Source organism: Cavia porcellus, unplaced genomic scaffold (genome assembly GCF_034190915.1).
Source record: "Cavia porcellus strain 051 isolate PalLab524CR breed Dunkin Hartley unplaced genomic scaffold, mCavPor4.1 scaffold_28, whole genome shotgun sequence".
NCBI lineage: Eukaryota > Metazoa > Chordata > Mammalia > Rodentia > Caviidae > Cavia > Cavia porcellus.
This window is the reverse complement of record NW_026947511.1, coordinates 49,775,552-49,796,985: the sequence shown is the minus strand read 5'-3', so window position 1 is coordinate 49,796,985 and position 21,434 is coordinate 49,775,552. Positions and strand designations below refer to the sequence as shown.

The window sequence follows — 21,434 nt, the reverse complement described above, 5'->3', positions numbered from 1 at the left end:
CTGGATTTCAAAAACAAGACAAAAGGAGTCCCCCATTGTTTCTCTATTGCATCTTTTAAACCCTTGAACAGATGCTTAGATTACTGCTCCTAGGCCTTCAAAGCCAATCAATCAACAGAATCACTACATTGCTTTTCAACTTCAGATGTTATCATTCCAGCCTATTCCTCCAAATGAGATGATTGTCTACACTGGGATGGGGAGTAGTTCTTTTTGTCTCCCTGGCTCATGCACTGACTGGATCATGGGAAGGCAAGGACTGACTTCTTGCTTCTTTCCACAGCCCCCATGGCTGCTTTGGCTCATGGAGAGGGTTGGCTGATTTCTTGGTTTTCTTCCCAGTGGACATCTACTGCTGGCTTGTGGGAGGGGTGGGCTGACTTTTTGGTTCACTTTCTAGTGCTGGCTCATAAGAGCGTTGGGTAATTTCTTGGTTCTTTTCCTGGCCCACAGGTGTTCGTGGCTCATGGAAAATGTAGACTGACTTGTTGTTTCTCTTTTTGTCCATGACTGCTGCTCTCTGTAATTTTTTTTATCATGAATGAATCTTGGTCTTTTTATTTTATCCTTGTTATTCTGTAACTATTCAGCTGCCTTTTTTATTTGTGTCTGTATTCTTCCTCACAATAGTTATTTATCTTTTTTTACAATAATTCCTTTTCTCATCTTAATAATATTTTCCTTTTAGTGAACAGAGAAATTCAAATATTGACAAACACATAATGATTTATAAAAACATAAGCTATAAACTACCAAAGAAAGTAAATTTCAAGGCAAGAAAACATGCCAAACAATGGAAAGAAATATGGAGAGTTTGAAAAATGAAAATGGAAAAAGGAAAAATAGAAAAAACATGGAAATAAGACAGGAGAAAGAAAGAAGGAAACATCAGAAACGGAGGAAGAGAGGAAGACATGAGAATAAAAAGACAAGAATTAGAATATGGGGAAAGAACAGAGGTTGAGACAAATATTTAAAGAGAGAAAAATCAGTGGGAATAGAAGTGAAAAGAAAAATATACAAAATGTGCATAAAAGTACTTTCCTAAGCACATTAAAATATTCCAAACCAGAAAAAACTGAATTCCTTGTATTTCATCATTCACTCCCACACAGTGATTTCAGGCAATATTATCTTAGGCCTGATTTTCTGCACTGAGGTTAGAAGAGGTTAAGACATTTGATTATTAATCGCATTGGAACTGTGCGAGAACTTCTGAGTTACTTACCATTCTCGAACTGAGCTTTCCTGTCATCTGAAAGGAGATGAGCACATAAGTTTGAGCCTCTTAATGAGATAAAGACACATAAAAAAGACATGCATTCCTCTGTGACTCATTACAGTCATTATTAGTGTAACACTACCCAAGTCATTGCTGCTTTCTAATATTGATTCTCATGGAGGAAAATCAAGCTGAATCATATAATGTTACACATTTCATCAATATAAACAGGCAACTTATTTCTAGCATTTTAACTATTATAGAGTGGCAACTTGAATTTCAAAATGTATTTAGGTAATTTCTTGTTTTTTTTTTTTTTTTTTTTTTTTCTCTCATTGCTGAGACAAAATATATGACACCTAAAGTCAAGCAAGAAAAGTTTTATTTGTCTGACAGGTTTTTGGAGATTTAAGCCCATAGTCAGATTTAAGCTCTAAGACAGGGTGGTGTACATGAGAGGCAGCCTTTCATGGTGGCAGCAAACAACAAGAGCCAACATGCAAAAGACGGAGAGCAGCCTCCTTCCCTCCCTTGCATTGTATGCTGCTTCCCTGCCCCTGAGTGAGTAAGGCACTCACACCATCAGTCCCAATATTAGACACTGAAGCAGTCACAAATGATAGATTCAGCTTCCTCCATGATTGCATGAGACTGGGGTATGGGGCATCTGAACACAAACCATAACAGATAAGCATAAAGATGAAAGATGAAGTGAAACAAGAGATTCCTTTAGAGATGAGAGAAATTTATAAATATTTTATTTGGAAGAATAAAATTACCAATTTCCTGTTGCAGCTTATCTGAAAAAGAAATGTGAAAACTCAGTTTTAGCATCAGAGAATGAAGAAAACCTTGCTTGGTAGTATTATGTAAAATTACATGGGTTAGTTTATTAAGATTTTTAATATCACTATATTTACTTTGAACACTTCTTGAACAAAGTAAAGGAAAGAAAAAACATAACAAGTATACAGGGATAATTTTTCAGGTGAAATTTAAGGAGGAAATGATCAAATTCTCCCATGAAGTTTTTTTTTTTTTTTTTTTTTTTTGCCTTAAATTAGACCACTGATATTTATGGTGTTGCCCTGTCATCTGACACCTGTGCCACTCTAGTTACAGTTTTTCATTATTTTCCATAAATTAGGCATTTGCTAAGACATTTAGCAAACTACTCCGTTGAGTGCTACCTGGGTCACATGCAGTGTTGCTCCTCTGACTGTAGAAGGAAGAGGAGAGCACTGGCGTGCAGGTCTGTTAAAATCTAAAGGGGAAACTGCAACCCTGTGCCGTGGTCCTTCTTCAAGGGGCAGCAGCCCGCGGTTTTAGCCCCCAGGCACAGTGGATGGGCGGCCTTCTACTCCAGGGACCCACCCAAGGACAGCTCTTAAGTTACTTTCAGAATGGGGTGCTGGGCAAGGGAAGTGCAATGAGTCTCATTATCTTACCAAAAGTTCATTCATCTAAGAGCCCAAAGAAGGAGTCCATATTTAATGTCCTGGACAGAGCTATGGTGTAGTGCAATACAGAAACGGAAAGGTACATGTAATAGGTGAATTAACTTGTTGGAAAATATGAGGTGAAGAAGGAAGAAAAAAGGAAGGAAGAAGTGGAGATGGATAAAAGGAGGAGAACAGGATTGACTAATGGGTTTTTATTAGTTGGAAACCATAAAAATTGCAGAAATATTTGTAATAAGGAGAAAGGAAGAATGCAAAAATCAAGTAGGTATAAAGATAAGATTATATTTTGTACATCAAGTGTTATTAAAGTTTACTATCCTTTTACTTAAATTGATCTGAGAAATAAAAAATATAGAAGAATTACAAGGAAACAGAAGAATAATAAAATATAGTATAAAATCATTGATAGTTGGTGTGTTGGAACAAGCCTGTAATTTCACTATTTAGAAGACAGAGGTGCATGGACTGCGGTAGGTTCACTTATACAGGAATATCCATGTAAACAGTATTCACAGTAGGGCAAATCTGAAAGAATCCCTAAGTGCATAGCTAAATGGTTAATAAAAATTGTTCATATTCATCCATTGGAATATTAGTCACAAAATAAAAATAAAGAACTGACACATAATACAATACGGTGAATGTGAAAATGTCTGCACAGTTGGTAGTAGGCAGCCACAAAATGTCATATACACTGTAGGGTCGTAGATGTGAGGTAACCAGAGAAGACAAATCCATAGAGAAAAATCAGAACAGTGACTGCCAAAGACTGAGTGTGGGGACGCAGAGCAGATCCCTTAGTGCACCAGCAGCCGTTCTAGAAGCTACAAGCAGGTGAGAGTAGCACAGCTCTGATGTGTACTGGAAATCACTGAATGTGAGCTATAGAGGGGTTGTGTCAACTCATTATGGCTTTTACTTCAATTAAAGCAACTAATCAGTAAAATCAATCAATCATGAAATAAGACCACATCAAATCAGTCAGTCAAGAACTGGCCGTGCTTAAGTTCCATAATTTGTACACACGTGATGGTTAAATATCTTCCTGTGAAGTGTAAAATATCTTTTATTTTCCTGAACAAGTAGTTAAGGAAAAATTTGGCATTTGAAAAAGCAAACAGGAAAGAATTTGAAAACAGATTAAATGAAAGAAAAATGCAAACTGAGTAATAGAATTGTGCTAGAGGGAATGCTTTACTTAGTCTAAACCTTGAAGATGAAGATATCATTTACATCTTTGTTGCTGCTAAAAATATGGCTCTATGGGTGATATCCTTGTGAGAGCAGATCAGGATTAGAAACTCACCATTTTACGTTTTAAGTTTACTTGCAAAACAAATGAAGAATATTGCTGAAATCAGTGAAGTAAGTGTAAATGCAATCAAAATGATCAAATAATAGATATGGGGAAAAGTGACAACTTTAAGAGAAGAGAAAATTTAAAAAAATTTAAAATATTTAAAGGATTCTTGTTGTTAGAATAGATAAAAATTACAAATTGATAGTCATATAAAGTAGTAATGAATAGTAGAAAGATAAGAAAGCAGTCATGCATACATGTAGGACGGTTGTGTTTTGTACATAAAATGTTACTAAAACCCACCATTCTCTATTCTGAGTTGATCTGATAAAACAATAACACACCAAAGTCACAGTCAATAATAAACAAAGTGATTCTACTGTGATTAATATTTCTTGACTGCTCCTCTGTGCCAGACTTTATTCAAATGCTTTAAAGGGCATCATGTTTACCATCTACCATGCTCAGAAACTAAATTAGTAAGCACATGTGGAAGAGTACAATGAGATTAGAGGAAGGACACCTGCCTTGCTAATTTTCACAGTTTTTTGTTCTTGAGTTACAAATTTATGCAAAGGGAGTCTGACATCAATCTGCTATTGTACTTATTTATTTTTCCTGGACACAGAAGGAACAGTGACGACATCAATATGTCTGTGGGAGCAGAGAGTGAACCAGACACATCCTCTAATATTTCTGTTTCTTCTGTTTTTGGTAGATGAATTTTGCAATCATTTACTATTGTAAATTGATGATTTTATATAACAAAATGTTATGTCTCTATAGCACCTGTGTACCTCCAAACATTATTGAAAAATAGCCTTTCATCTTCCATTATGAACATGTCTTTCCAAAGCTGAGTTGGTGATGTATTAATTTTTAGTTGTATGTTCCATTCAAGAGAATTTGACAACCCCAGTCTGTGATTGTGGCTTGATAAACACTAAGGTACGCTGTAGGATGATTAGCTATAATGACAGACATTATTTTGAAGCACATTTAAGTAGCAGCCTGTGAAAGATTTTCAGATCAAGTGAATCCTTACAAAGAAGTATTAGTTAGCTGTGATCTGTGTGCTATGCAGCTTGCTGAGTAGAAAGGTTACGCACCAGGGAAGTCCAGTGAGAAAACTCATGTCACAGGCGTGATTGGTCCCATGACTAAACTCCATGGTGCAGACTAACATACTATCACCTTTTAAACAGATGAGTGCAGAACATGCCGTGCCTATCTACGGGAGAATTTATTTCCACTTTCCTTTGATGTTCTTCAAATGTTTCTGTGCTATATACAAATACCTCATTCATTTAGAGTCTGCTATGATTTTTCAAGTCCACTTCTGCTTAGGTCCACTCACTCTCATTCTCTTTGTTTGTTGTCATCTTCCAAAGGAAATTCTCATATAATCAGATAAATTTAAAAACAGTAAAAATTAAAGTTCTGTTTGCAACTGACTTTCATTAATGTACTGCAATGAGTTCTAGACGTTTCATTTTGCAGAGTTTATAAAAATATATACTAGTGGAGGGACTATAAGTTGTTTACATTTTTAATTTGATAGACAAACCTTTTTACTACATCAAAAGGAATCTGAGTGAAGGAAGACTCTTTCATTAACATGTGGTGATGTACAAATAGTTAATGTAATCTGAAAATGACAATATTTATGAGAAAAATTCCTGCCTAGAAAAAAATCTGCATTCTTTAAATGGGCCTCTGATTCATATCTTTAGTATTTTCCTACATTGAAAGTACTTACTCAAACTGAAAAAAAAAAGGATATCAAATATCTTACTGAAATAGCTTCTGAGGAAAAGCAACTGCAACTTATGCAATATGATAATTCTGGACACCATTTGATTTTGGAGTGGAGGTTTAGAAATGAAAATGAGGCCAAAGCAATAAAACACATATTAAAACTTGGAATGTAATAAAAATTTGCACAGTGTGTAAATGAAAACGTACACTTTCAGCTTAATGACAAAAAAATAACAATTCCTTTTAGAAACATAAAAAGGGACAGGAGATGGATGTTTCTGCCAAGAAGAGGGAAAAAGAACAGGCCCATAGAAAGGTGAACAATATCTCTGGTGACATTGAAGATGCAAATTGAAGCAGTAATACAGCATCTGAGAGTACTAAGGTGGCTCTTCTGAGTAAATACAAACATGTAAGATTCTTGGAAGAATCCAAACAAGTTCATATTTTGTACTTCCTTACTGGAAAAGCGAAATAGTGCTATGATCCTATCTCTTTTTTTCTGATTGTCTATCTTTCATTTTAAAATGTGTATATATAATACGATTCTTGTATGAGATAAATCATATGATGTTTTCGCTTCTGAGTCAGTTTTACTTCACTTGACAGTTTGGACTCAAGGTGCATCTGTTGTTTGTCAATTGGCTCAACAATAGAGATATTTGAGCAGGATACATTTCAGGATATATATAAAAAGAAACACAGCGACATGGCAATTCAATCCCCAGTCACAGGCTCCTTCAAATTTAAAGCAGGTACTCAAACCTGCTCTTGTGTGGTAGGATGCACCGAGGTCTCAAGCTGGTGAAGTCCCAGTGTCAATCATGAGGTGAATGGAGAAAGGATTTCACATGGATGTTTGACTGGTATTCAGACTTAGATGTACTTGCTGAATGGTACTCTGCCATGACAAGATGGCAAGTATTGACGGAAGTTACAACTTGATGAATTTGGATAACTGTGTACACAGGCAAGAAGGCTGACTCAGATGTTCACACCCTGACAGAGGAATGAGGAAACCCAAGTAGGTAAATTCCCAGAGACAGAGCCGAAAAGGGGTTCTCAGAGCAACCACAAGTGTCTTCTTGTGAGCTGGAGTCAGTTTTGCATACAGACACTGTGGGAGGTATGTGAAGGTCTACACAGCACGTTTAATGTGCAAAGTGTCACTGAGGGCACACTTCACAGGAGTATTTTAATTCTGGTCGAATTTTACGTCAATCAACATAGCTAGTCAGTAGAAGTGATCTTCAACTGAAAGCAGTGATTCTTCCATGGAATGGAGAACCGTTTTGTGCAAATTTCGTAATTTTTGTGTTTATCAAGATAAAACAGTATACTTCTGGTTAACATACGTTTCATATTTCTGAACAAGTGTTCAGAGTAAAACGGCAGTTGAAATTAAACAGAAAAAAAATCTTAAATATAGCTCAAATTTAAGCAAAATGTAAAATTAGTAGTAAAGGTGCACAAGAGACACTACTTTATTTACTCTATGACCTATAAAATGAGGATACCTTTTGCTCCTTTAGTATTGCTTACAATTTGTTCTAATTTTTAGTATCTTTAATCAAACTGGATGAACAGTGGAAACTCACCATGTTCCGTTTGAAGTGTTTCTGCAAAACATATTTTGATATAATCAGTGAAAGATAATATAAATGCAATTACAAATGATCAAAAACTAGCAGTTTTAGAAAAATAAATCAACATAAGGATTAGTAAATAAAGATAGTGAATGAGATATTAAATTATAGAGATACAGTGACATAGGGAGAAACAAGATGATTGTCGGATTTTTAAAACTAAGTCTGTATCAAAATCCCAAATACATCCTACTTCGAAAACATCAAGAAGGAGGGATTACAAAATGATTACAAATAACTGTAGCAAGATTGTAATTAGTTCATAAAATATTATTAAAATTTACCTTTGTCCTTTCTGAGTTGTTCTGAAAATGAAAACATACTGAACTCACAATCAAATAGAAACCAAATCATTCTAATATCACTGATATTCAGTGAGTGCTTTGCAGTGCTCAGCAGACAATTAGTAGATATGCTTGGAAGGGTAACATGAGATTAGAGGCAGGACACATTTCTTGTTTTTTAGAGCTGCTTACTCCATAGGTAGAAGTTAAAGCAAAGCGACTCTCACATCAGTTTGCCATTGTATTTATTAGTTTTTGGCCAGGACCCTGAAGGTACCGGGACACTAATAGAGAGATGCAGATCTTGGCTGTGAGGAAACGCTACCCACACACACTAATGAGAATTTATAAACAAAAAATGGGGAGGAAGTGTGGGAAATAGTGTACCGAAATTTAAATTGTGTATATTCTCAGGGGAAAGGTGAAGTAGTGCTATTTTCTCTGTCTGTCTCTTTCCTATCATTTAGCTTTCTTTTGCTTTTGTGCTTCTATTGAGTTTCCATGGAGGAGAATCCATGTGACGTTTTACCGGAATTATATTACTTATGATTACAGTCTCAGGGTGCATCTATTTCTTTATGGGAGAATCAAAAATACTGGCATTTCATGGGCAAATTTTCAGTGAAATAGACATGCCCCAACATTTCCATTCCCAGTGTGGACTCCTTCAAATGTCAAAGCAAGCCTGAATCACGTAATTGTACAGGATTGTGGATGAAAACAGTATTTACTGTAGCACAAACTGGGAAGAATCCCTAAGTCCATAGGTAAAGGGTTAAAAACCATTGCACATACTCATCCAGTAGAGTGTTATTTACAAAGAAAACTAAAGTACTGGCACACATTGCAACGTGTCAAATGTGGAAAACTCTATACATGTGAAAGTAGGCAGCCGCAAAATGTCATATACTTTGTAGTGTCCTTGATGTGTGGTAAGCCGAGCAGAAGATTCCATAGAAAAAGCAGAATAGTGACTGTCAAAAGCTGAGTTAAGTGTAGGAAAGCAGACCTTACTGCTCATGATGCCCGGAGGGCACTGGCTCCCGCTCTGGGAGCTACAAGCATGTGAGTGGCACAGCCCTGAAGTGTACTGCAAGTTACTGAATGTGTGCTGTAGAGGGCCTGACTCAGCTCACCATGGATTTCACCTCAATTAAAGCCACTAATCAGTACACACCATCATGAAATGAAATATGAAAGCGTCAACTCAGACAGTGAAGAACTGGCCTAGCTTAAGTACCATAATTTGTAGACATGTGATGCTGAAATATCTTCCTAGTTACCTCTAAACTATCTTTTATTTTCCTGAACTAGTAGTTACAGAAAAATTTGGCAGTTGACAAAACAAATAGCAAATCTTTTAAAACCGATGAATTTAAACAAACAAACAACAACAACAACAACAACAAAAAAAAACTCCTAAATGAGTGTTAGAAGTGTGCCAGAGGCAATGGGGCATTTATCATTAATCTTGAAGATGAAGATTTCCTTCACATCTTTGTTACTGATAAAGTTATGGCTCTATCGGTAATATCCTTATGAGAGGAAATCAAGATTAGAAAAATCACCATTTTCTCTTCTAAGTGCAGTTTCAAAACTAATAAAGAATATTGAGGAAATCAGTGAAGTAATTTACAATTGCAATCAAAAATAATCAAAAAAATAGATGTGGCGAAAAGTGAATTAAGGTTTACAGAAGTAATTAAATATAAATAGAATATTTAAAGGATTTTTGTTATTAAAACAGATAAAAATTATTAACTGATACTCCTAGAACGTAATAATGAATAGCATAAAGATAAAACTGTAGTCATCCCTACCTGTATGAAGGTTGTATTTTGTACTTAAAGTGTTATTAAAACTCACCCTTCTCTTCTTTGAGTTGATCTGATAAAATAAAAACATACAAAAATCACAGTGAAACATAAACGAAGTGATTCTAACGTGATTGATGGTTCTTGAATGCTCCTCTGCACTAGGCTTTATTCAAATGTTTTAAAGGGCATCGTGTTTACCATCTATCATGCTCAGAAACTAAATTAGTAAGCACATGTGGAAGAGTACCACGAGATTAGAGGAAGGACACCTGTTTGTTAATTTTCACAATTTTTGTTCTCGAGTTAAACCTTTCTGAAATGGGAGTCTGACAGTATTTTGCCATTTTATGTATTTATTTCGCAAGGGCCCTGAAGGAACAGTGATGACCTCGATATGTCTGTGAGAGCAGAGTGTGAACCAGACACATACTCTAATATTTCTTTTTGTGGTAGATGAATCTTGTCATCATCTACTACTGTCAAGTGATGATTTTATATAACAAATATTATGCCTCTATAGCACCTGCATAACTCCAAGCTTTATTGAAAAATAGCCTTTCATCTTCCATTACAAACATGTCTTTCCAAAGCTGAGTTGGTGATGCATTAATATCTAGACGTATATTCCCTTCAAGAGAATTTGACACCCTCAGTCTGCGAATGTGGCTTGATAAACATTAAGATTCACTGTAGGATGATTAGCTATACTGACAGACATTATTTTGCGGCACATCTAAGTAGCAGGCTGTGAAAGATTTTCAGAGCAATTTATTCATTATAAAGAAGTATTAGTGAGCTGAGTTTTGTGTGCTACACAGCTTTCTGAGAAGTAAGGTTATGCACCTGTGAAGTCCGGTGAGGAAAATCATGTCAGTGGCTGTGACTGGCCCGATGACTAAACTCCACGGGACGTACTAACACCGCATCACCTTTTACATAGATGACTGAAGAACCTGCCATGTTTTTTTATGGCACAATTTATTTCCTCTTTTCTTTTCTGTTCCTCCAGTGGTTCTCTGCTTTGTACTGATACCACATTTACTGGCTCCTCTATGTTTTCAGCACCTTTCCTGCTTATGTCCACTCATTCTCATTCACTTTGTTTGTTGTCATCTTCAAAATGAAATTCTCATATTATCAGACAAATTTAACAAATGTAAAACTATAATTCTGTTTGCTACTGATTTTCAATAATGTACTGCAATGGGTTCTAAACATTTCTTTTGTCAGATTTTATTTAAATATATACAAGAGGAGAGAATATAAGTTGTTTGTATATTTTAATTTTAAAGTGAAATGTTTTACTATATCAAAAGGGCTCTGTGTGAAGGAAGACTCTTTCATTACCATGTTGCAATGTACAAGTAGTTACTGTCCTTTGAAAATGACCACATTTCTGAGAAAAATCCCTGCCTAGAAAAAAATCTCTGTGGTATAAATGAGCCTCTGATGCATATCTTTGTATTTTCTTGCACTGAAAATATTTACTCAAACTTAAGAAAAGGTTATCAAATATCTTACCGAAATAACTTTGGAGTAAACGCAACTGCAAAGTGTGCAATATGATATTTCTTGATGCCCTTTGATTTTGGAGTGGAGGTTTAGAAATGAAAATGAGGCCAGAGCAATAAAAGACAAATGAAAACTTTGAATGTAATAAAAATTTGCACAGTGTGTAAATGAAAATGTACACTTTCAGCTTAATGACAAAAAAATAACAGTTCCTTTTAGAAACATAGAAGAGAGAGAAGATGGATGTTTCTGCCACGAAGAGGGAAAAAGAACAGGCCCATAGAAAGGTGCCCAGTATCTCTGGTGACATTGAAGATGCAAATTAAAGCAGTAATACAACATCTGAGAGGTACTAAGGTGGCTCTTCTGGATAAATACAAACATGCAAGAGTCTTGGAAGCATCCAAACAAGTTCATATTTTGTACTTCCTTACTGGAAAAACGAAATAGTGCTATTATCCTATCTCTTTTTTTCTGATTGTCTATCTTTCATTTTGAAATGTGTATACATAATACGATTCTTGTATGAGATAAATCATATGATATTTTTGCTTCTGAGTCAGTTTTACTTCACTTGACAGTTTGGACTCAAGGTGCATCTGTTGTTTGTCAATTGGCTCAACAATAGAGATATTTGAGCAGGATACATTTCAGGATATATATAAAAAGAAACACAGTGACATGGCAATTCAATCCCCAGTCACAGGCTCCTTCAAATTTAAAGCAGGTACTCAAACCTGCTCTTGTGTGGTAGGATGCACCGAGGTCTCAAGCTAGTGAAGTCCCAGTGTCAACCATGAGGTGAACGGAGATAGGATTTCACATGGATGTTTGACTGGTATTCAGACTTAGATGTACTTGCTGAATGGTACTCTGCCATGACAAGATGGCAAGTATTGACGGAAGTTACAACTTGATGAATTTGGATAACTGTGTACACAGGCAAGAAGGCTGACTCAGATGTTCACACCCTGACAGAGGAATGAGGAAACCCAAGTAGGTAAATTCCCAGAGACAGAGCCGAAAAGGGGTTCTCAGAGCAACCACAAGTGTCTTCTTGTGAGCTGGAGTCAGTTTTGCATACTGACTCTCTGGGAGGTATGTGAAGGTCTACACAGCACGTTTAATGTGCAAAGGGTCACTGGACAGTACACTTCACAGGAGTATTTTAATTCTGGTCGAGTTTTACATCAATAAAAATAGCTAGTCAGTAGAAGTGTTCTTCACCTGAAAAGAGTGATTCTTCCATGGAATGGAGAACGTTTTGTGGAAATTTCTTAATTTTTGTGTTTATCAAGATAAAACAGTATACTTCTGGTTAACATACCTTTCATATTTCTGAACAAGTGCTCAGAGTAAAACGGCAGTTGAAATTAAACTGAAAAAAATCTTAAATATAGCTCAAATTTAAGCAAAATGTAAAATTAGTAGTAAAGGTGCACAAGAGACACTACTTTATTTACTCTATGACCTATAAAATGAGGATACCTTTTGCTCCTTTAGTATTGCTTACAATTTGTTCTAATTTTCAGTATCTTTAATCAAACTGGATGAACAGTGGAAACTCACCATGTTTCGTTTGAAGTGTTTCTGCAAAACATATTTTGATGGAATCAGTGAGAGATCATATAAATGCAATCACAAATGATCACAAACTAGCAGTTTTAGAAAAATAAATCAACGTAAGTATTAGTAAATAAAGATAGTGAATGAGATAGTAAATGATAGAGAGACAGTGACATAGGGAGAAACAAGATGATTGACGGATTTTTAAAACTAAGTCTGTATCAAAATCACAAATAGATCCTACTTCGAAAACTTCAAGAAGGAGGGATTACAAAATGATTACAAATAACTGTAGCAAGATTGTAATTAGTTCATAAAATATTATTAAAATTTACCTTTGTCCTTTCTGAGTTGTTCTGAAAATGAAAACATACCGAACTCACAATCAAATAGAAACCAAATCATTCTAATATCACTGATATTCAGTGAGTGCTTTGCAGTGCTCAGCAGACAATTAGTAGATATGCTTGGAAGGGTAACATGAGATTAGAGGCAGGACACATTTCTTGTTTTTTAGAGCTGCTTACTCCATAGGTAGAAGTTAAAGCAAAGCGACTCTCACATCAGTTTGCCATTGTATTTATTAGTTTTTGGCCAGGACCCTGAAGGTACCGGGACACTAATAGAGAGATGCAGATCTTGGCTGTGAGGAAACGCTACCCACACACACTAATGAGAATTTATAAACAAAAAATGGGGAGGAAGTGTGGGAAATAGTGTACCGAAATTTAAATTGTGTATATTCTCAGGGGAAAGGTGAAGTAGTGCTATTTTCTCTGTCTGTCTCTTTCCTATCATTTAGCTTTCTTTTGCTTTTGTGCTTCTATTGAGTTTCCATGGAGGAGAATCCATGTGACGTTTTACCAGAATTATATTACTTTTGATTACAGTCTCAGGGTGCATCTATTTCTTTATGGGAGAATCAAAAGTACTGGCATTTCATGGGCAAATTTTCAGTGAAATAGACATGCCCCAACATTTCCATTCCCAGTGTGGACTCCTTCAAATGTCAAAGCAAGCCTGAATCACGTAATTGTACAGGATTGTGGATGAAAACAGTATTTACTGTAGCACAAACTGCTAAGAATCCCTAAGTCCATAGGTAAAGGGTTAAAAACAATTGCACATACTCATCCAGTAGAGTGTTATTTACAAAGAAAACTAAAGTACTGGCACACATTACAACGTGTCAAATGTGGAAAACTCTATACATGTGAAAGTAGGCAGCCACAAAATGTCATATACTTTGTAGTGTCCTTGATGTGTGGTAAGCCGAGCAGAAGATTCCATAGAAAAAGCAGAATAGTGACTGTCAAAGGCTGAGTTAAGTGTAGGAAAGCAGACCTGACTGCTCATGATGCCCGGAGTGCACCGGCTCCCGCTCTGGGATCTACAAGCATGTGAGTGGCACAGCCCTGAAGTGTATTGCAAGTTACTGAATATGTGCTGTAGAGGGCCTGACTCAGCTCACCATGGTTTCACCTCAACTAAAGCCACTAATCAGTACATGCCATCATGAAATGAAATATGAAAGCGTCAACTCAGACAGTGAAGAACTGGCCTAGCTTAAGTACCATAATTTGTAGACATGTGATGCTGAAATATCTTCCTAGTTACCTCTAAACTATCTTTTATTTTCCTGAACTAGTAGTTACAGAAAAATTTGGCAGTTGACAAAACAAATAGCAAATCTTTTAAAACAGATGAATTTAAACAACAACAAGAAAAAAAAAAACCAAAAAAAAAAAAAAAAAAAAAAAAAAAAACCTCCTAAATGAGTGTTAGAAGTGTGCCAGAGGCAATGGGGCATTTATCATAAATCTTGAAGATGAAGATTTCCTTCACATCTTTGTTACTGATAAAGTTATGGCTCTATCGGTAATATCCTTATGAGAGGAAATCAAGATTAGAAAAATCACCATTTTCTCTTAAGTGCAGGTTCAAAACTAATAAAGAATATTGAGGAAATCAGTGAAGTAATTTACAATTGCAATCAAAAATGATCAAAAAATAGATGTGGCGAAAAGTGAATTAAGGTTTACAGAAGTAATTTAATATAAATAGAATATTTAAAGGATTTTAGTTATTAAAATAGATAAAAATTACTAACTGATACTCCGAGAACGTAGTAATGAATAGCATAAAGATAAAACTGTAGTCATCCATACCTGTAAGAAGGTTGTATTTTGTACTTAAAGTGTTATTAAAACTCACCCTTCTCTTCTTTGAGTTGATCTGATAAAATAAAAACATACAAAAATCACAGTGAAACATAAACGAAGTGATTCTAATGTGATTGATAGTTCTTGAATGCTCCTCTGCACCAGGCTTTATTCAAATGTTTTAAAGGGCATCGTGTTTACCATCTACCATGCTCAGAAACTAAATTAGTAAGCACATGTGGAAGAGTACCACGATATTAGTGGAAGGACACCCGTCTTGTCAATTTTCACAATTTCTTGTTCCCGAGTTAAACATTTCTGAAATGGGAGTCTGACAGTATTTTGCCATTTTATGTATTTATTTCGCAAGGGCCCTGAAGGAACAGTGATGACCTCGATATGTCTGTGAGAGCAGAGTGTGAACCAGACACATACTCTAATATTTCTTTTTGTGGTAGATGAATCTTGTCATCATCTACTACTGTCAAGTGATGATTTTATATAACAAATATTATGCCTCTATAGCACCTGCATAACTCCAAGCTTTATTGAAAAATAGCCTTTCATCTTCCATTACAAACATGTCTTTCCAAAGCTGAGTTGGTGATGCATTAATATCTAGACGTATATTCCCTTCAAGAGAATTTGACACCCTCAGTCTGCGAATGTGGCTTGATAAACATTAAGGTTCACTGTAGGATGATTAGCTATACTGACAGACATTATTTTGCGGCACATCTAAGTAGCAGGCTGTGAAAGATTTTCAGAGCAATTTATTCATTATAAAGAAGTATTAGTGAGCTGAGTTTTGTGTGCTACACAGCTTTCTGAGAAGTAAGGTTATGCACCTGTGAAGTCCGGTGAGGAAAATCATGTCAGTGGCTGTGACTGGCCCGATGACTAAACTCCACGGGACGTACTAACACCCCATCACCTTTTACATAGATGACTGAAGAACCTGCCATGTTTTTTTATGGCACAATTTATTTCCTCTTTTCTTTTCTGTTCCTCCAGTGGTTCTCTGCTTTGTACTGATACCACATTTACTGGCTCCTCTATGTTTTCAGCACCTTTCCTGCTTATGTCCACTCATTCTCATTCACTTTGTTTGTTGTCATCTTCAAAATGAAATTCTCATATTATCAGACAAATTTAACAAATGTAAAACTGTAATTCTGTTTGCTACTGATTTTCAATAATGTACTGCAATGGGTTCTAAACATTTCTTTTGTCAGATTTTATTTAAATATATACAAGAGGAGAGAATATAAGTTGTTTGTATATTTTAATTTTAAAGTGAAATGTTTTACTATATCAAAAGGACTCTGTTTGAAGGAAGACTCTTTCATTACCATGTTGCAATGTACAAGTAGTTACTGTCCTTTGAAAATGACCACATTTCTGAGAAAAATCCCTGCCTAGAAAAAAATCTCTGTGGTATAAATGAGCCTCTGATGCATATCTTTGTATTTTCTTGCACTGAAAATATTTACTCAAACTTAAGAAAAGGTTATCAAATATCTTACTGAAATAACTTTGGAGTAAACGCAACTGCAAAGTGTGCAATATGATATTTCTTGATGCCCTTTGATTTTGGAGTGGAGGTTTAGAAATGAAAATGAGGCCAGAGCAATAAAAGACAAATGAAAACTTTGAATGTAATAAAAATTTGCACAGTGTGTAAATGAAAATGTACACTTTCAGCTTAATGACAAAAAAATAACAGTTCCTTTTAGAAACATAGAGAGAGAGAGAAGATGGATGTTTCTGCCACGAAGAGGGAAAAAGAACAGGCCCATAGAAAGGTGCCCAGTATCTCTGGTGACATTGAAGATGCAAATTAAAGCAGTAATACAACATCTGAGAGGTACTAAGGTGGCTCTTCTGGATAAATACAAACATGCAAGAGTCTTGGAAGCATCCAAACAAGTTCATATTTTGTACTTCCTTACTGGAAAAACGAAATAGTGCTATTATCCTATCTCTTTTTTCTGATTGTCTATCTTTCATTTTGAAATGTATATACATAATACGATTCTTGTATGAGATAAATCATATGATATTTTTGCTTCTGAGTCAGTTTTACTTCACTTGACAGTTTGGACTCAAGGTGCATCTGTTGTTTGTCAATTGGCTCAACAATAGAGATATTTGAGCAGGATACATTTCAGGATATATATAAAAAGAAACACAGTGACATGGCAATTCAATCCCCAGTCACAGGCTCCTTCAAATTTAAAGCAGGTACTCAAACCTGCTCTTGTGTGGTAGGATGCACCGAGGTCTCAAGCTGGTGAAGTCCCAGTGTCAACCATGAGGTGAACGGAGATAGGATTTCACATGGATGTTTGACTGGTATTCAGACTTAGATGTACTTGCTGAATGGTACTCTGCCATGACAAGATGGCAAGTATTGACGGAAGATACAACTTGATGAATTTGGATAACTGTGTACACAGGCAAGAAGGCTGACTCAGATGTTCACACCCTGACAGAGGAATGAGGAAACCCAAGTAGGTAAATTCCCAGAGACAGAGCCGAAAAGGGGTTCTCAGAGCAACCACAAGTGTCTTCTTGTGAGCTGGAGTCAGTTTTGCATACTGACTCTCTGGGAGGTATGTGAAGGTCTACACAGCACGTTTAATGTGCAAAGGGTCACTGGACAGTACACTTCACAGGAGTATTTTAATTCTGGTCGAGTTTTACATCAATAAAAATAGCTAGTCAGTAGAAGTGTTCTTCACCTGAAAAGAGTGATTCTTCCATGGAATGGAGAACGTTTTGTGGAAATTTCTTAATTTTTGTGTTTATCAAGATAAAACAGTATACTTCTGGTTAACATACCTTTCATATTTCTGAACAAGTGCTCAGAGTAAAACGGCAGTTGAAATTAAACTGAAAAAAATCTTAAATATAGCTCAAATTTAAGCAAAATGTAAAATTAGTAGTAAAGGTGCACAAGAGACACTACTTTATTTACTCTATGACCTATAAAATGAGGATACCTTTTGCTCCTTTAGTATTGCTTACAATTTGTTCTAATTTTCAGTATCTTTAATCAAACTGGATGAACAGTGGAAACTCACCATGTTTCGTTTGAAGTGTTTCTGCAAAACATATTTTGATGGAATCAGTGAGAGATCATATAAATGCAATCACAAATGATCACAAACTAGCAGTTTTAGAAAAATAAATCAACGTAAGTATTAGTAAATAAAGATAGTGAATGAGATAGTAAATGATAGAGAGACAGTGACATAGGGAGAAACAAGATGATTGACGGATTTTTAAAACTAAGTCTGTATCAAAATCACAAATAGATCCTACTTCGAAAACTTCAAGAAGGAGGGATTACAAAATGATTACAAATAACTGTAGCAAGATTGTAATTAGTTCATAAAATATTATTAAAATTTACCTTTGTCCTTTCTGAGTTGTTCTGAAAATGAAAACATACCGAACTCACAATCAAATAGAAACCAAATCATTCTAATATCACTGATATTCAGTGAGTGCTTTGCAGTGCTCAGCAGACAATTAGTAGATATGCTTGGAAGGGTAACATGAGATTAGAGGCAGGACACATTTCTTGTTTTTTAGAGCTGCTTACTCCATAGGTAGAAGTTAAAGCAAAGCGACTCTCACATCAGTTTGCCATTGTATTTATTAGTTTTTGGCCAGGACCCTGAAGGTACCGGGACACTAATAGAGAGATGCAGATCTTGGCTGTGAGGAAACGCTACCCACACACACTAATGAGAATTTATAAACAAAAAATGGGGAGGAAGTGTGGGAAATAGTGTACCGAAATTTAAATTGTGTATATTCTCAGGGGAAAGGTGAAGTAGTGCTATTTTCTCTGTCTGTCTCTTTCCTATCATTTAGCTTTCTTTTGCTTTTGTGCTTCTATTGAGTTTCCATGGAGGAGAATCCATGTTACGTTTTACCGGAATTATATTACTTATGATTACAGTCTCAGGGTGCATCTATTTCTTTATGGGAGAATCAAAAATACTGGCATTTCATGGGCAAATTTTCAGTGAAATAGACATGCCCCAACATTTCCATTCCCAGTGTGGACTCCTTCAAATGTCAAAGCAAGCCTGAATCACGTAATTGTACAGGATTGTGGATGAAAACAGTATTTACTGTAGCACAAACTGGGAAGAATCCCTAAGTCCATAGGTAAAGGGTTAAAAACCATTGCACATACTCATCCAGTAGAGTGTTATTTACAAAGAAAACTAAAGTACTGGCACACATTGCAACGTGTCAAATGTGGAAAACTCTATACATGTGAAAGTAGGCAGCCGCAAAATGTCATATACTTTGTAGTGTCCTTGATGTGTGGTAAGCCGAGCAGAAGATTCCATAGAAAAAGCAGAATAGTGACTGTCAAAAGCTGAGTTAAGTGTAGGAAAGCAGACCTTACTCCTCATGATGCCCGGAGGGCACTGGCTCCCGCTCTGGGAGCTACAAGCATGTGAGTGGCACAGCCCTGAAGTGTACTGCAAGTTACTGAATGTGTGCTGTAGAGGGCCTGACTCAGCTCACCATGGCTTTCACCTCAATTAAAGCCACTAATCAGTACACACCATCATGAAATGAAATATGAAAGCGTCAACTCAGACAGTGAAGAACTGGCCTAGCTTAAGTACCATAATTTGTAGACATGTGATGCTGAAATATCTTCCTAGTTACCTCTAAACTATCTTTTATTTTCCTGAACTAGTAGTTACAGAAAAATTTGGCAGTTGACAAAACAAATAGCAAATCTTTTAAAACCGATGAATTTAAACAAACAAACAACAACAACAACAACAACAAAAAAAAACTCCTAAATGAGTGTTAGAAGTGTGCCAGAGGCAATGGGGCATTTATCATAAATCTTGAAGATGAAGATTTCCTTCACATCTTTGTTACTGATAAAGTTATGGCTCTATCGGTAATATCCTTATGAGAGGAAATCAAGATTAGAAAAATCACCATTTTCTCTTCTAAGTGCAGTTTCAAAACTAATAAAGAATATTGAGGAAATCAGTGAAGTAATTTACAATTGCAATCAAAAATAATCAAAAAAATAGATGTGGCGAAAAGTGAATTAAGGTTTACAGAAGTAATTAAATATAAATAGAATATTTAAAGGATTTTTGTTATTAAAACAGATAAAAATTATTAACTGATACTCCTAGAACGTAATAACGAATAGCATAAAGATAAAACTGTAGTCATCCCTACCTGTATGAAGGTTGTATTTTGTACTTAAAGTGTTATTAAAACTCACCCTTCTCTTCTTTGAGTTGATCTGATAAAATAAAAACATACAAAAATCACAGTGAAACATAAACGAAGTGATTCTAACGTGATTGATGGTTCTTGAATGCTCCTCTGCACTAGGCTTTATTCAAATGTTTTAAAGGGCATCGTGTTTACCATCTATCATGCTCAGAAACTAAATTAGTAAGCACATGTGGAAGAGTACCACGATATTAGTGGAAGGACACCCGTCTTGTCAATTTTCACAATTTTTGTTCTCGAGTTAAACCTTTCTGAAATGGGAGTCTGACAGTATTTTGCCATTTTATGTATTTATTTCGCAAGGGCCCTGAAGGAACAGTGATGACCTCGATATGTCTGTGAGAGCAGAGTGTGAACCAGACACATACTCTAATATTTCTTTTTGTGGTAGATGAATCTTGTCATCATCTACTACTGTCAAGTGATGATTTTATATAACAAATATTATGCCTCTATAGCACCTGCATAACTCCAAGCTTTATTGAAAAATAGCCTTTCATCTTCCATTACAAACATGTCTTTCCAAAGCTGAGTTGGTGATGCATTAATATCTAGACGTATATTCCCTTCAAGAGAATTTGACACCCTCAGTCTGCGAATGTGGCTTGATAAACATTAAGGTTCACTGTAGGATGATTAGCTATACTGACAGACATTATTTTGCGGCACATCTAAGTAGCAGGCTGTGAAAGATTTTCAGAGCAATTTATTCATTATAAAGAAGTATTAGTGAGCTGAGTTTTGTGTGCTACACAGCTTTCTGAGAAGTAAGGTTATGCACCTGTGAAGTCCGGTGAGGAAAATCATGTCAGTGGCTGTGACTGGCCCGATGACTAAACTCCACGGGACGTACTAACACCCCATCACCTTTTACATAGATGACTGAAGAACCTGCCATGTTTTTTTATGGCACAATTTATTTCCTCTTTTCTTTTCTGTTCCTCCAATGGTTCTCTGCTTTGTACTGATACCTCATTTACTGGCTCCTCTATGTTTTCAGCACCTTTCCTGCTTATGTCCACTCATTCTCTTTCACTTTGTTTGTTGTCATCTTCATAATGAAATTCTCATATTATCAGACAAATTTAAAAAATGTAAAATTATAATTCTGTTTGCTACTGATTTTCAATAATGTACTGCAATGGGTTCTAAACATTTCTTTTTTCAGATTTTATTTAAATATATACAAGGGGAGAGAATATAAGTTGTTTGTATATTTTAATTTTAAAGAGAAATGTTTTACTATATCAAAAGGACTCTGTGTGAAGGAAGACTCTTTCATTACCATGTTGCAATGTACAAGTAGTTAATGTCCTTTGAAAATGACCACATTTCTGAGAAAAATCCCTGCCTAGAAAAAAATCTCTGTGGTATAAATGAGCCTCTGATGCATATCTTTGTATTTT

The 21,434-nt window shown here is 35.6% G+C and overlaps 1 protein-coding gene across 1 annotated transcript in view; it reads right to left on the bottom strand.

Annotated features, from left to right (window-relative positions):
• The window catches only part of LOC134473835 (butyrophilin subfamily 1 member A1-like), a 66,758-nt gene that overhangs the window by 6,611 nt on the left and 38,713 nt on the right, over nt 1-21,434 (bottom strand). Inside the window, exons 9-19 of the mRNA XM_063239512.1 lie at nt 20,015-20,035; nt 18,149-18,169; nt 17,817-17,837; nt 14,783-14,803; nt 12,904-12,924; nt 12,572-12,592; nt 9,540-9,560; nt 7,674-7,694; nt 7,342-7,362; nt 2,002-2,022; nt 1,229-1,255 (exon numbers count right to left, since the gene is read on the bottom strand). Of these exons, the coding sequence (XP_063095582.1) occupies nt 1,229-1,255; nt 2,002-2,022; nt 7,342-7,362; nt 7,674-7,694; nt 9,540-9,560; nt 12,572-12,592; nt 12,904-12,924; nt 14,783-14,803; nt 17,817-17,837; nt 18,149-18,169; nt 20,015-20,035 (237 nt within the window). The remainder of the gene's footprint in view (nt 1-1,228; nt 1,256-2,001; nt 2,023-7,341; nt 7,363-7,673; nt 7,695-9,539; nt 9,561-12,571; nt 12,593-12,903; nt 12,925-14,782; nt 14,804-17,816; nt 17,838-18,148; nt 18,170-20,014; nt 20,036-21,434) is intronic.